The 16,213-nt window shown below is 46.7% G+C and overlaps 1 protein-coding gene across 4 annotated transcripts in view; it reads left to right on the plus strand.

The window, feature by feature from the left end:
- nbeab (neurobeachin b) overlaps positions 1–16,213 on the plus strand; it is a gene marked incomplete at both ends in the record, with an annotated part of 283,508 nt that overhangs the window by 129,230 nt on the left and 138,065 nt on the right. For 2 of the 4 annotated variants that reach the window (XM_083636988.1, XM_083636989.1), the window contains 7 exons: positions 3,247–3,464; positions 4,722–4,875; positions 7,008–7,188; positions 9,433–9,557; positions 10,642–10,749; positions 11,209–11,377; positions 13,357–13,789. In XM_083636988.1, the coding sequence (XP_083493114.1) occupies positions 3,247–3,464; positions 4,722–4,875; positions 7,008–7,188; positions 9,433–9,557; positions 10,642–10,749; positions 11,209–11,377; positions 13,357–13,789 (1,388 nt within the window). Of the gene's footprint in view, positions 1–3,246; positions 3,465–4,721; positions 4,876–6,941; positions 7,189–9,432; positions 9,558–10,641; positions 10,750–11,208; positions 11,378–13,356; positions 13,790–16,213 lie in introns of all 4 variants that reach the window. The other 2 variants (XM_083636986.1, XM_083636987.1) reach the window with 2 other exon arrangements.

Genomic DNA, 16,213 nt, shown 5'->3' on the forward strand with positions numbered 1-16,213 from the left:
GAGAGAGCGGGGGGGTGGGGTGGTGGGGTGGGTGTTACGGTGAGAGGCATAGCCATTTGCCATTGTCAGGATGTGTTGGCCTTTACTGAACAGTTCTATAATAACAGCACCCACAGGGCCCATTCCCTTCACCAACACTGGCCGTAATGGGGACAAGACGGCCTGGCGCACATCAGGCAACACTCCACCGAGACTGAAGAAAGTGGGCTGCTGGAACACTTGGCTCAGCCAACAGGAGGGCAGGAAGAAAGAAAAGCATGATTCTGTAACAATCACCCGGGAGTTGTTCATTCCTCTCCTCCTCTCGTACGTGCTGTGCTGTGTGTGCTGCTTCTCAGAGGTCGGGCTCTTTCACCTACATTGGCTCACTGATGGATTGCCAGTGGGAGGCGGAGTTTATTTTTAAACTCCTCTCTGCTGTTGCGTAATTGCTCATGTTCAATTCATTTTGAATGTGCTTTGCTGACTCGTCCATCTTGATTTTTCTGACTTATTCACCTTATTCACCACGCCCACTTTTTCTCTCTTCCGCGTTCAACGCAAACGTATTTGTTCTTCCGGTTCAGCGCTAGTTGCCTACTGTGGCTAATATTAGCCGCTAGTTAGTTATGTTATATGGCAGTAAAATGCCACTGAATGACCAAATTGATATAACTTTTAACCATTTCGAGTAACACTGTTTCCATACGGATCACCAGCGTTAGTTTGTTGTTTATAACGTGGCTATATTCATAACGTTTCTATCTCGGATGCGTTATTTCGAATCCCACATAGGTTACGCCTGGCGCAACCTATGTGGGTTTCAGGACGAAACAGTCTCGACTCCACTAACGTCATCTTTAGAGCACAATATTCCTGGAATGCAAGTTTAACTAATGTCCTCTTACAGTACATGTCCTCTGCATTCTACATAAAATTAAGATATTACGGGTTGTTTTATTTTGTATGTTACATACTTATTGGCCAAGATATGTTAGTTTATGGGGGAGTAATTCTGCCAGTTTAGGAGGGGAGTGTGGGCGGCCATCTTGCCTGCGGGGTTTTTGGCAAGTCTAAAACGGAAATACTATTACGAAATGACGTAATGCGGAAGCGTCCATGTGTGGGCAAAGAATAAGGTGAATATTTGGCAGGAAGTGTTGATCAGAAGACTCAGTTGATCTGGCAGTTGAGTTATCCTCATTTACAGAGCAGCACTGTACCACTAGCCTGGGTAAACCCAGCCTCCACGTGACCTCTATGTGCTATCAGTCACGAAGAAACCTACGCTACAGGCATAGCCTGTGATGTCACGTTGAAGGCTGGGTTTACCCAGGCTACTGTACCACAGCATCATTTTCACTAGTTTTCACCATTGACTGTATAATATATGGATGACGCGTCCCCTGCTTCCTAATGCTATACATTAGCATGAAGATTATAAAAATGAAGCCAAAATATGTTGTTTCAGCAAGCTGCCATCTTGCTTGTTTGACATCATTTGCTACCGGAGTCTGAGCAGTAGAGTCAGGCTGAGCCCCCCTCAGCCATGCTGCCATCTGACGGAGGTTTGAGAGTGGCTGTCACAGCTGTCAATCAGCCCTTTTTATATCGTCAAGTAACTACAGTACTTAAAAACAAACCTATCAGAAAAATTTGCATTTGTACATACATCAGCGTGATAAGGAGTACCTAAAATGACCGAAACCATCTTTGGGAAGAAATTATTTGACGTGTACTTTTATTTTTGTTCTTGTTTGCCTCATGTCCCATCTGCCAACATGGAGGGGGCAGGATTTAAAGGGGCCATATTATGCATTTCTTAATTTTGTATCATATGTTGTTACAATCTTGGATGGTCATATAAACATGGGCTAAGCTTCATATAAATAGGTGAAAGTGTTTTAATGTTACCCCCATGAACCCCCCCTCCCTCACATGAAGTCTCGTAGATGAGAGAACATGGATTTGTGCGAGAACATAGTTCTAGTGACGTCAGGTTACCATGGTGATAACAAGCCTAGCCCGGGCCGGCAGTGTGCGCGCGCCATAGCCTCACCCGTCCTCCCTGCCCCTCCCTTCCCTGTTCTGACTCTGACCGAATTGTCAACCTAACCCGCATCACCAGGCGCTCTCCAACCTGGCTGTCTACAACAGTAGTCTCATGGAATAACGGATTTCAGACCGCAAAAACAAGGAGACAACTTGGAAGTGAGCCAGGATGTAGGACTGAAGTGGTAAGTTCTGTAAATATGTGTCTCATTCCAGCATCGGTTGTACCTAGCAGCTAGGAAGCGCTAACATTACTTACCGCCGGCTGGGTAACGTTAGCACTTGCTATTAGCCTAGCAGCACAGCTGCCTTTCATAGACATGAACAACCGATGAATGACGAAGGCACACATTTTCAGAACTTGTAACGTTAGTCCAACTTGCTGACTTCTCCAAGTCCTCATTTTGGTTTGGTCCGTGTAGCCTTTGCTAGGAGAGGCACACTATAGTCACAAGCATTTGGGAAGTTAGCTAACTAGCTACATTAGCTGTTGTGTTGTGGCTTGAATGTGACGACAATAGTGTGAAGCTCCCCGGGCAGGGCGGGGAGCTGTAAAACAATTATAAACGAGCAAGGGATTGTCAAAACGAATTTGACCATCGATAACAAACGTGACTTGGGCGTAACAAGCAAGGCTATCAATTGATATATCAACATCCCCCTAGCTATCTACAGCTCCGCTCGGCCCGGGCTGTGCCGGGACATTTCCTTCGGCGGCTGGCCGAGCAGGGCATCACGTACCGCGGCCAAACACAAAAACTCCTTGCGCTGCCTTCCTGGAGTATTTTCCGGAGGGTGGGGGTTCAGGGACAGGACCTAAAACAGAGTGTTTCAGACAGAGGCTGAACTGAAGGGGGCAGTGAGAGCCAGTACAAGATCAACAATGAGTTTTTTCAACTATGAATGATGCAATAAGTGGAGGCCAACAATAAAATAATAATACATTATATTAGCAAAATATGGGCCCTTTAAGACCTATACTGCAGCCAGCCACAAGGGGGCGATCAAGATGTTTTGGCTTCACTTTTGATGAGCTGTCATGACCTCCATATTTTATACAGTCTGGTTTTCACTAGTGCACTATCAATCTTGACAGAGATTTCGGAGAAGTAGCCCATGATTGGCAGCTATATGTCTCGTGATAGACAGTAATGTGACGTCCAATTCGTTGTGCTGCAGTGTTTTAGTGACTGACTGAAGGCTCTCTCTCCTCAGAGTCTGCACGGACGTCTCGCCAGTCAGATGGAGAGGGACCTGTGTGTGGACCTGGGCTTCAGGGGGATGCCCATGACAGAGGAGCAGCGGCGGCAGTTCAGCCCCGGCCCACGCACCACCATGTTCCGCATCCCCGAGTTCAAATGGTCGCCCATGCACCAGAGACTGCTCACTGACCTGCTGTTCGCCCTGGAGACCGACGTCCATGTCTGGAGGAGGTGTGTGGAGGCTCATGTGTGTGCTTGGGAGAGGAAGAGATGAAGGGTTGGCATAGTGCTCTTTGGATCAGAGCGAACATTGTATCCCACCAGTCGAAGACCAAGGGGGCCGACTATGAAATGGTGTCCGTCTGTCCATCTGTCCAACTGTAATGTTGCCTCTGGGGGGGGGGGGGGCTGGATGCAATACACACCCATTAAAAAAAGACATGAGAATGGTCAACCATGTGTGAACTCAGTCACAGGGTCAGAGAGCCAGAAATTTAGAACTACACCTACTACACATAAACCAAGAAAAACAATCACTGTAATGTTGACCCCCCCTCTCTCTCTCTCTCTCTTTCTCTCTCTCTGTGTGTGTGTACATCCCATTTCTCTCTAGAGTGCCTAAGTCACACCCTCTTCCTGGTTCAGCATGGGAATGGATTTCGTTCCCCATTTATTTCCTAAAATGCTTATCAAGAGAGTTTGACTTGGACAGACCAAGCGATTCAGCTATATTCAGAATCACGAGAGGCCATAGAACATTTCACTTGGACCCCCCCCCCCCCATTTTTTTTGAATCTTCCATGGTCTCTTGTGATTCTGAATATAGCTGGATCGCTTGCTTTGTCCAAGTCAAACTCTTTTTATAAGCATTTTAAGAAACAAGAAATGAGTCCCACTGCCTCCACACTACATTTTGTAATTCCCCTGCCACGCTGCATTTTGGAACTTGTCTTCAGGGAAGGCTGCTCTCGTGTATGTTCCTCGCTCATAGCTCCTGGCTCATAGCTCCTCGCTATGACAAAGCTCCTCGCTTGGACAAAGAGCTTTTGTCCAAAACTGTCTCTTTCCACGACACACAGCAGTGTGGGCTGTCCCGCACAAATGTCCCATAGCAGTTTTTTGATAGTCCACACCATTCTCATATAATTGACTTCCAAAGTTTGGTCAACTGTCGTGAGTCAGGTCTATTCCGGTGGGAGACAACATGTTTACGATTTGCTTGTATTACTGTAGTTTTTAGACCTATTGAATGTGGCTTTTACCCTCTGTGCCTTTATTTGACCACACAGTATAACTGCCCTATGTGTCTTTATTTGACCACACAGTATAACTGCCCTATGTGTCTTTATTTGACCACACAGTATAACTGCCCTATGTGTCTTTATTTGACCACACAGTACAACTGCCCTATGGTTAAATATACAGTGTCAAACATGACCACATGATCAAATGAGTAATAATCCTGTTTTCTGCCCCCTTCCCCTGCAGCCACTCCACCAAATCCGTCATGGACTTTGTGAATAGTAATGAGAACATTATTTTCGTCCACAACACCATCCACCTCATCTCGCAAATGGTAGACAACATCATCATCGCCTGTGGAGGGATCTTGCCCCTGCTCTCCGCTGCCACCTCTCCTTCTGTGAGTGCCCTGCGCTGCATGTCTACACTGTGGGGGAACAATGCCATCTAGTGGTGGTTTATTATGACTGCTTGGTCCACGGTCGCCTGCAGTCTACTTTATGGACCTTGGGGAAATAAGACTTGTTTGTGTTTATCGATTGGAGCCACCTTTATTTGCTCAGCTTCATTGCGCTACACTTAATGCTGATGACTTTATTTTGGCAAGATTTCTTTGTTTGTAATTAGCTTCCCTGTGTTTCATTTGTGTGTGTCGTGGATTGTTATTGATCTAATTATGTGATTTAAACCGCAGTTTTGATTTGAACTTCATTTTAATCGTCTTCTTTTGTTTGTTTTTGTCTGTGCATGACTAGAGTGCCAAGGTTAGTATTTATTCTGTAAGTTTTTATTTTTATGCCTCCGCCGGCGATAGCCAGGCCGGAGGTATTATGGATCCGGGTTGTCCGTCCGTACGGCCGTCCGTCCGTCCGTACGATGTTTGTTAACGCGATATCTGAGGAACGCCTGGACGGAATTTCATCAAATTTGCCTCAAACATCGACTTAGACTCAAGGATGATTTGATTAGATTTTGGTGGTCAAAGGTCAAAGTTCAAGGTCACTGTGACCTCTCGAACGCCATTTTCAAGCTTGTTAACGCGATATCTCAGGAATGCCTTGACGGAATTTAATCAAACTTGTCTCAAACATCGACTTGGACTCAAGGATGAACTGATTAGATTTTGGTGGTCAAAGGTCAAAGGTCAAGGTCACTGTGACCTCTCGAATGCCATTTTCAAGCTTGTTAACGCGATATCTCAGGAATGCCTTGACGGAATTTAATCAAACTTGTCTCAAACATCGACTTGGACTCAAGGATGAACTGATTACATTTTGGTGGTCAAAGGTCAAGGTCACTGTGACCTCTCAAACGCCATTTTCCAGCTTGTTAACGCGATACCTCATGAATACCTTGACGGAATTTCATCAAATTTGCCTCAAACATCTACTTAGACTCAAGGATGAACTGATTACATTTTGGTGGTCAAAAGTCAAAGGTCAAGGTCACTGTCACCTCTCGAACGCCATTTTCAAGCTTGTTAACGTGATATCTCAGGAATGCCTTGAGGGAATTTAATCAAACTTGTCTCAAACATCGACTTGGACTCAAGGATGAACTGATTAAATTTTGCTGGTCAAAGGTCAAAGGTCATGGTCACTGTGACCTCTCAAACGCCATTTTCCAGCTTGTTAACGCGATATCTCACAAATGCCTTGGCGGACTTTCATCAAATTTGCCTCAAACATCGCCTTAGACTCAAGGATGATCTGATTAGACTTTGGTGGTCAAAGGTCAAGGTGAGCTCTCGAACGCCATTTTCAAGCTTGTTAATGCGATATCTCAGGAATGCCTTGACGGAATTTAATCAAACTTGTCTCAAACACCGACATGGACTCAAGGATGAACTGATTACATTTTGGTGGTCAAAGTTCAAGGTCACTGTGACCTTTCACACCCAATTTCCAAGCTCTGTAACGCAACATCACAGGAGCGCCTTGACGGAATCTCTTCCAATTTGCCTCAAATGGCGATTTGGACCCCAGAATGAACTAATGGCGGAGGCATAAGTCCGCCTTGCGGTCGTTCTAGTTGCCTCTATAATTATTCTAGAAAATAAACATATTGCACAAATACTCCCAAGCATCGCTATTGAAAGCTCTCTCCCTCTCCTAACACCATGAAGAAAACGAGTGCTTGCAACCGAAAGCAGGAGTTAAAGACTGATGAAGGGTCCGATAAAGGTCTCAGTACCAAACACACCTAATTTCACACCAATTTCTGCAGCTGACTTTGAGCATCACCTCTGCTTCCTCAGTGATCAGATTCTACTCAACCTCACTTAGACATAATCCCACCTGTCACCTCACTCTTCCTGACCTATTGTTTAGGGACTGTCTGCCCTGAATTCAACAGCACCCTCCACTGTTTTTCAGCCACTATATCTATATACTCTTGCATGTTCTTGTTTATCGAAGGAATTATACCGTTTTATCACTGCTATGGATGAGAGCGAATGTGGGGGAGAGATGGTATCAGGATACGAGCACTTTCCCTCTGTGTGAACGATTTCTTCCCGGTTGCTTATGCCAGACGGAGCTGGAGAACATCGAGGCGACGCAGGGCATGTCCTCTGAGACGGCCGTCACTTTCCTGTCCCGTCTCATGGCCATGGTGGACGTGCTGGTGTTCGCCAGCTCCCTCAACTTCAGCGAGATCGAAGCCGAGAAGAACATGTCCTCGGGTGGCCTCATGCGTCAGTGCCTCAGGCTTGGTAAGTGATTGAGTGTGGGGGTGGGGGTGGTTTGGAGGATGGGGGTGAGTGGGTGGGGTAGGGGTAATGGGAGAATTAGCTTCTTGTGGAGTTTAGGGAGCTAAGCTGCCTATTATGGCCGGTCGCATAGGAAGATGAATGAATCAGAAAATGACAATATCCTCATTTGACACCTAATTCCAGTAAGCCTTGGAAATCCTGGATTTGATCAGCAAAGCTAATTAATTTTAGAGTCCAGTGTTTAATTATGGACTAAATTGCTTCTTTGACGGAGACTGCACAAGCTTGTGCTCAATGTGCTGCAATCTCCACCAGACAGAAATGACGGGATTGTCTTTGGAATTAATAACAAGCAGGGCGAGAGTCATTGGCAGTGCAGTCAGGTACTCCTTGCAAATGCTAGCTTTTTGTGCATGTCACTGGTGTGACTCATAGGGCTCCATAGGGCCTCCACACACACACACACACACACACACACACACACACACACACACACACACACACACACACACACACACACACACACACACACACACACACACACACACACACACACAATTGTCTCTGTATGTGCCTGTGGACCTGTGTGTGCTGTGCAAGCATCCCTTTGATTTGATTTTGATTCGATCGATCAAAACATATTAACGGATTCATCGACAATGCAGGCTATGTGCTATTTTTTCTCTCCCTGAAATGATTTACCACCACAAGGACACAATTTAACATTCACCGCTCATACAGAGCAAAACGGAAACCAAGCAAGCAGGCCACTTGTCTTCGTCTTTATTTAAAGGGATACACCACTTTTTTTTTTTTAGCTCATTTGCCACATCCCCCCCACATAGCCAAGATAGCCCCTGTCTTTACCGGCATTGTCCAAGCAGTATACAGTGAGATACAGTCGTGGAGTTAGTAATTATCGCCATAGAATGGAGGCCAATGGTATCGCTGTTAAAAATCCGCTAAAACACACATCTCACGGCGCTGAAATACATGTTGTGCTTCGGGGACTCACCACACGATGAAATATCAATCCAGAATGCACATAGCGGTGTTTATGGAACAAAAATAGACAGCCGGGCACTACTTTCCAAACATGGCCGCCGGGCGCACTGATCTCACACAGCACCTCAAAGCACCATGGAAACGAATGTAATCAAAACAAAGGACAACTGCGATAACTACTAATCATGGCGGACTTCATTAGAGAGGATGATGAGGATTACTACTGGACAAACCAAGACCCGAACCTTATCTATTTGAACCAGAATATACTGAGGAAGAACTACAGGCTTTGGAAGCAGAGGGGGCAAGACGAGAGGCTGAGGCAGCCGAACAGCCCCGGCGGCCGAGGGAAGAGAACGAACCGGGATGGACTGGTGGTGTAGATGTGGAGCATGCCAACCGATGCCGACAGAAATAGTATTGAGAAAGAGTGTTTTGGATTGATATTTCATCGTGTGGTGAGTCCCCGAAGCACAACATGTATTTCAGTGCCGTGAGATGTGTGTTTCAGTGGATTTTTAACAGCGATACCATTGGCCTCCATTCTATGGCGATAATTACTAACTTCACGACTGTATCTCACTGTATACTGCTTGGACAATGCCGGTAAAGACAGGGGTTATCTTGGCTATGTGGGGGGGATGTGGCAAATGAGCTAAACTTCAAAAAATGTGGTGTATCCCTTTAAAGATCCCCATTAGCTACAGCAGAGCTGCAGCTATTGTAGGAGAATTACACCCAAAAAATACAACAGTATTCATGCAACCACTGCAATACAATCTTGAAATACAGCACAAGTTTGCTTGGTTCATTAACTTGTTGAGTAGGCCCAAAGACGCATTTTGTATTTACTATTTTCTATGTCAAAAGCTGTATTTTACACAATGATTAATCGATAATCGATTGTTAACCTGACCGGTTGATAAGGAAATGTATTAACATTTGCATCAGAAATTCCCAAGTTGTGCACTGGGGAGCTGGGAAAGTATCGCCTTCAGCCTTCAGAGTGTCGTGTTTGTGAAAGCAGAATCTGTCCTCATCACTGACTTCAGTGTGAAATCAGTCTGGCCGCTGATTTTACCCCCCACTCTCTGTCCTGGCAGTCTGGTGCAAATTGTCATCAGAGATAACTGATTAGTTTAAAAGAGTCCATGCATGTTATCAACATTTAATTTCCATTTAACTCTGAAACGAAAGGGTAATTGTGGTGTGTGCGTGTGCGTGCGTGCGCTTGTGCAGTGTGCTGTGTGGCTGTGAGGAACTGTCTGGAGTGCAGGCAGAGACAGAGAGACGGGGGAGCCAAGTCGTTCATTCCCAACAGCAAGTCTCAGGAAATCCTGCAGAGTGCTGTGGTGTCCAGCAAGGTAAGTGTAGTGTGTCACCTGACCTCTCTCACCTGTGTAGTGTGTCACCTGACCTCTCTCACCTGTGTAGTGTGTCACCTGACCTCTCTCACCTCTGAGCTCTCTCACCTGACCTCTCTCACCTGTCCACCAGCCCAGAATAGTGGTGTCTGTGACCTTACAGTATACTTGCAAATCCTATCTGCACACGGTATCTCAGGGTGCTTTCTCACTGGGGACCCGTGAGCAGAACCGAGCACACTTGTCCCAAAATTGACCCCAGGTGCGGTTCGTTTCATGAGTGTGAACGTTGCGTTGCGTGCCCGGGCACGGAACAGCGTACTGTGACAGGGTCCACTTGAAAAGGTGGTCTGGAGAACGCTTTGGCGTATCCCGGGGAGGATACACTCCTGGCATAGTGGATGACGTAAGTGTACTCTGCAAGTGTTCCGTTCCGTTCCCGAGAAATTTTGTAATGTGAAAGCTGACCAGCAGGGGAGAGGGGAGGGGGGCCAATAGACCCTTTTCACGGGGGCCATTTTGTGTCGAAAAGGCAGAATATACACAGGTGCGAGCAAAACACTAATGGGGGTTTCCACATTCCAATCATGGAAGTTGGAAACCCTCATTAGTGTTTTGCTTGCACCTGTGTTAACCCTGCCTTTTCGACACAAAATGGCCCCCGTTAAAAGGGTCTATTGGCAATCGTTCCCAGTGAGAACAGTGTAAGTAAGTAACAGTGAAATCAGTTCTTCTCATAACTTACTATGGACCGCCTCTGTGGTACTATGGACCGCCTCTGTGTCTGGAATAAAGTGTTGATTGATTACCTCAAGCTTGTCATGTGACCCGACTAGTGATGCTACATCAGCTTTCCTATTCTTAGAAGCGTTTTGTTGTTACATCCTGTCATACTAAATCTGTCTTGCCCAGCGATTATCTATAACCCCAAAATCCTGGTTGCAATGGTATACACTACAGTATTTGCATGTTTTCCTAAGAGAGTGAAAACGGCAAAAGCAGTGAGCAGCAATGAAGCCTGTATTACTGAGCGTCGTTGACTGAAGAGAATGGCATGGACTATTGTGCTATCTTTCTGCTGTAGACAGCCATAGAGAATGTCCCCAGTAACCTCTCTCCCATCAAGGACCCCGATCGCCTTCTGCAGGACGTGGACATCAATCGCCTGCGTGCCGTCGTGTTCCGCGATGTGGTGAGTGGTGTGTGTGTGTGTGTGTGTGTGTGTGTGTGTGTGTGTGTGTTTGTGTCTGTGTCTGTGTCTGTGTCTGTGTCTGTGTGTGCAGCACGCGTGTGTCGTTTGTCACAAAGGCTCGCCTGCAGGCAGAGAGGATGAAAATAGGATTTGTTTTTGGCAGACAAACAGATGTGCGGTGGGGAGATGCTTCAATCAACAGGGGAGGCACTGGGAAGGTGCCCTTGTTGAATGAAGTGCTGTTTGTTGAACACGAGCCCACAACCCCTGATTCTGGATGCATGTGTGGCTGTCACTGCGGGGGACGCTATAGCAAATATTAGAACTCCGAGAGAATCATGACAGTGCTGGATTTTCGTACTATCGTCTGGCTGTATTTGCTGTCACAGAACCATGTCGGTAGTGGGTTGCTGTGAGCTGAGATGTGGTGTAAAACAGTATTTTGATTCTTCTCTGTAGGATGACAGCAAGCAAGCCCAGTTCCTGGCTTTAGCGGTGGTGTACTTCATCTCTGTCCTCATGGTCTCCAAGTACCGGGACATCTTGGAGCCCCAGCAAGAGACTGGCAGGATGAGCAACCAATTGGGCCGCAGCATGCGCCAGGAGATCAACTCACCAACCAGCACAGGTGTTACGGCTTTTCCCCTTAACCTCTTCTACCTAGCTTCTTCTTCCTGCTTTCCTAAGCTTAGATTGGGATGACTCCATCTGATCTAACTGAACTGAAGTGTCCTTCTTCCATTCTGATACACTGCTGCCTGCCAGCTTGAGCTGGGAGCTCATCCAGTCAAAAAGCTGGAGATCCTGCATGCACTCCACTGGCTTACCTATGGTTTATTCATGTGCTCTGCTAATTGCACCGCACTGAATTACATGTGGAAGCAAGCGGGGGCGGGCTGTGGCTGGAGATGGCAGTTTGTGAAAATTGAATAGGCATCACTGTTCTCTGTGAAAGTTGAATAGGCATCACTGCTCTCTGTGATATGAAAGGTAGTGCATGCCTCGAGTCATAAATCATACATTAAAGTCACAAGAAAGGAAATCAGTCGGGTGCCTTCAAAGGGTTCGCCGAGCGCCTGCTGCAGTGCCAACCTGCTATTACGGGATGCATGAGTGAGCATACTTTATCAGCTTCCATTCAGACAAAAGGTGAGCAAAATGAAAGCAACAGAGGCAGAGGAGAGGAAGGAATATGAACGTGAATAATATGAAGGCGGAGAACGGAGGAAGAGAGAGGGGGACAGAAGATGAGGAGTGAGAAGTTCAGAGTGAGAGATGGAAAAGCAGCATGTTGGCCTACTACTGTGGCTTTTTGGGGCAGTGGAGCCAGGCCTGCTATTTTCAGCCCCATCTGTCAGTGCCCATTAGGCAAGCAATCCACCAGAGGAGAATGGGATCATAGAGGTTGCTGGGAGGAGAGAGGCACAACGCCGCCTTCATAAATTTCGCCAGAAAATGGGGGATTTTTCCAGACGGCATGTGGCAGACGATTGTCTGTGATGGACCAGGAAGCCAGTCGTCTTGCGGGCTAAATCACGCCCTGCTGGCTGACCTCGTTAGGGGTCACGTGATGAATATTAATATGCTGGCCTTGCATCTAGGTAGCCACTGGGTCAGGATGAACCTGGATCAGGAGGCTGGGACTGGGAAGGCACTGCTGCAGCTACCTAGCAGAACCAACAAGCTTTTTATTGGGTCAAGTAAACAAGCATTATACGCTCATTTGTCTTGCAATGATGTATCGGCGACCATTTCCACTAATCGCCTATGCATTTTCACAGTATGAGGATACTGGATGACTCAGGTTTGAATACGCTTCTTTGCATCTGAGAAATAAAGGTAGATATTATTTACTAGAATAACAGAGCAGCTATCGGAGCCCCCCCGTCACTGTTTCATCAAAGCCGTTATATGACGCGTGGCTTTGCACAGGAGGAAGCTGAGAGCAAGCATCAGTGTTTTATTAGCATAGAGAATGAACAGCAGTAACAGAAAGATCATCTGATCTGACCAGGGGATCAGAGCTTCTGGAGACAGATCTAAGATGCAGAGCTGCTACGAGTCTTTGTTCACATGCCAAATACACTTTTCTCTCAGGAATGTAAGCTAGCACTGGTATGCAGTGCTTTATTGGTATTGAATTATTTGGTGTGAAATCCTTATCTTGGAAAATACCATTAAGTTGATTTAGTGAGAACAGAGAATGTAAGATCAATGAATGTTATTTGGTGATCAATGTAGTGTAGCCATTTTAGACTGATAAAACCTGAAACACAATGGACAATGATGTTGTCAATATCATGCATACGGACAGTAGGCTGTGTCACTGGTCTGTGTGTGTGTATGTGTGTGTAAGATAGTTAAGTTAGCCTTTATTTTTTCCCATGGGGAAATTCATCCTCTGCATTTGACCCATCCTCTACTAGGAACTTTCTTAGAACTAGGAGCAGTGGGCAGCCGGCAGCCACAGCACAGCGCTCAGGGAACTCCAGTTCTTTTGCCAGTGCCTTGGTCAGGGGCACTGACAGGAGTATTAACCCTAACATACTGTACAGGTGTGTATTAACCCTATCATACATTTCTTCGATGGCGTGTGTGTGTTTACAGAGAGCCCCCTAGTATTTGACAGCAGTAAGGACCACCACATACCATCGGAGGACCTCCACACGGAGGGCTCCCTTCCCCACACAGACTCGGGCATCGGGGAGGAGCAGGTAGCCAGCGTCCTGAATGGCTCTGACTTGGAGCACAGCGCGGTGGCGCCAGACGCCATGAGCCAGCTGCTGTCCACCCTCTCCTCAGAGGTGAAGAAGTCCCAGGAGAGCCTGCCTGACTCACCCAGCCTGGAGCTGCTAAAAGCTCCCTCCTCCATCTCCAGCATCAGCCAGCCCAACAAGGGCATCAACGTCAGGGAGATCCTAAAGAGCCTGGTGGCCTCACCTATGGAGGCCCTGGAGGCTGGACTGGAGCCTGTGGTGTACCCAGACCCTGCTGCCCAGGCTCAGGCCATGCTGCCCATGCAGTTCCACTCCTTTGACAGGTGAGGGAGCTGGTTGGTGAGTTAGCCTACTGCACAGTAAAGCGACACTGTTGTGGCAGAACCATACAGTACAGCTCCAGTTTTTGGTGATTTCCATGTTTTCACTGAGGCTACGTCCAGACTCTAGACTAGGCCATTTTTATTCTTAGCTGGCGTATTGATAATGAAAACACACAGTGTTTCAGCTACGTGTCAAGAATAATAACTTTCCATACTAACGCGCCTGAAAACGCATATCAAATGACCATTCACGTATACACTGGGCATGCGCATGCCAGCAATCAGGGTGTTTATTGTGCATTCTGTGAATAAGAATTTAAATTATTTTATTTTACAGTTGGCAACACTATATAATATTGAGAGAGAGAGAGAGAGAGAGAGAGAGAGAGAGAGAGAGAGATATTCTCAGTAGAAGAATGCTGTGGTAAGGAGTAAATATGTGGCAAACGACAGAAATATTAACGGATTCTCAAACGAATTATTGAACTAAACCAGTCGAATTTATTGTCGAACAAAACATCAGAGCAAATGGAAAAAAGAGAGAACTGAAACGGACCGGTTTCTTTAAATCAAGATGTGTGTTTCGGATGTTGCAGCATTGACATCTAGGCTACACTTTTAAAATGCATATACTGGGTTCACTCTCCCCGAGTGAACCTGATGACGCTACCCGCAAAACGCGTTGTTCACTAAATAAATCTCAGTAAGTCATTTCAGTGTGCGGTGGTTATTTTCTTCAACAGAAATTTGACAGGATGTTTGACTACAGTATTTCATTCACCGGGACGTACATTGCTTTGTTGAAAGCTAGTATACATTTCATGTCATAAAAAGTGCATGTGCGTGTTTGTGTTTGTGTGTGTGTCTGTGTGTGTGTGTGTGTGTGTGTGTGTGTGTGTGTGTGTGTGTGTGTGTGTGTCATCACTCAAGCAACCTTAGAATGCTGATGTTAATCCCCTCGGCTTATCTTTGTTATCCGGGGTAACACTAATGGTTTTTAAGTAGCATGACACATTATTAATTTCTGACCATGTGTATTGTATTCATCCCACATGGCCAGGAGGAATCCCTGTGTTTGAAAAGCTCTGCGAAACTGCAGCGATGTATTTACATTCCTGGGTGAGATAAGACCACGCGGTCATCTGTCTGGATTTGGGAGTTTACAAACCTTCTCCTGACAGGATTTCAAGCTTCAGCTCCCCCTGATTCTTATCTCCTATGTTTATGTTTTTTCTTTTATTTCTTTTTTCATTTTTTTTGTCTTTTTCCTGGATTCCCCCCCCATTTTTTCCCCATTTGTACTTGGCGTTGCTCCACCCCCTAGCCCCCCATGCTTCCTCCGAATCTTTTCACCTGACAGCGAGGAGTTTCACCAGCATAACGTAGCGCCTGGGAGGATCACGCTATTCCCCCAGTTCCCCTTCCCCCCCGAACAGGTGCCCCAACTGACCAGAAGAGGCACTAGTGCAACGACCATGACACATACCCTTAATCCTGCGTCCCACCCGCAGCACATGGCCAATTGTGCCAATTATGGATGCCTGACCAAGCCGGAGGTGACACGGGGGCTCGAACCTCGTGCAGGGAATCTCCTGCTGCGCTACCCGGATGCCTGATTATCTCCTATGGTTGGTTTAAAGTTTTGAAAATCAAATTATTTCTGAAAGTAATTAAGTAGGGTTAGCACAAACAAAAACTCCATCTGTCCTATTTGTGTGTGTGTCTGTGACCATCGGTGCTTTTGCGTGTCTATGTGCATGGATGATTTGTGTGTGTGTGCATGTGTGTGTGTGTGTGTGTGTCTGCGTACATGTGTGTGTGTGTGTGTGTGTGTGTGTGTGTGTGTGTGTGTCTGCGTACATGTGTGTGTGTGTGTGTGTGTGTGTGTGTGTGTGTGTGTGTGTGTGTGTGTCGTATGTGTCGTATGTGTCACTGTCGAGCCCAGAGAGGAGGTGGAGGACACGGTGAGTCAGGAGAAACAATGGGGCCTCCCTGCTCTATAATGCATGCTGCTGCTGAGGTGAGCCTGATGAATAGGGGAGGAGAAGATGGCGGAGTGTGGAGCCAGAGGAAGGCAGAGAGGGGCTGGGGGGGTCTCCAGGGCAGAGGGGCTGGGGGGGCGTCTCCAGGGCGTTGATGACAGATTAAACAGACGCGGCCTCGCGCCACACCGCGGCCGGCCCTGTCACCCTCACCACTCACACCGCTAATAGGAGCTGGCAGCCTGAAATGAGTCGCCGAGGCAAAGTGTATTATTTTTGAAATGCTTTCACACAAACCGTCCCGGCCGCATATACAACTTTGTCTCATGCTTGCATGTCACTCCCCTCTCTCCCGCCTCGATTTGCTGTGTCTAATTGTTTGCCACCTGCCAGCGAAATGAGCTGCCAGCCGCGGACAGCCCTTTCATTTGTCTGTCAGAGC

Source organism: Poromitra crassiceps (assembly GCF_964638095.1).
Source record: "Poromitra crassiceps genome assembly, chromosome: 5".
In the NCBI taxonomy this organism is placed as follows: Eukaryota; Metazoa; Chordata; class Actinopteri; order Beryciformes; family Melamphaidae; genus Poromitra; species Poromitra crassiceps.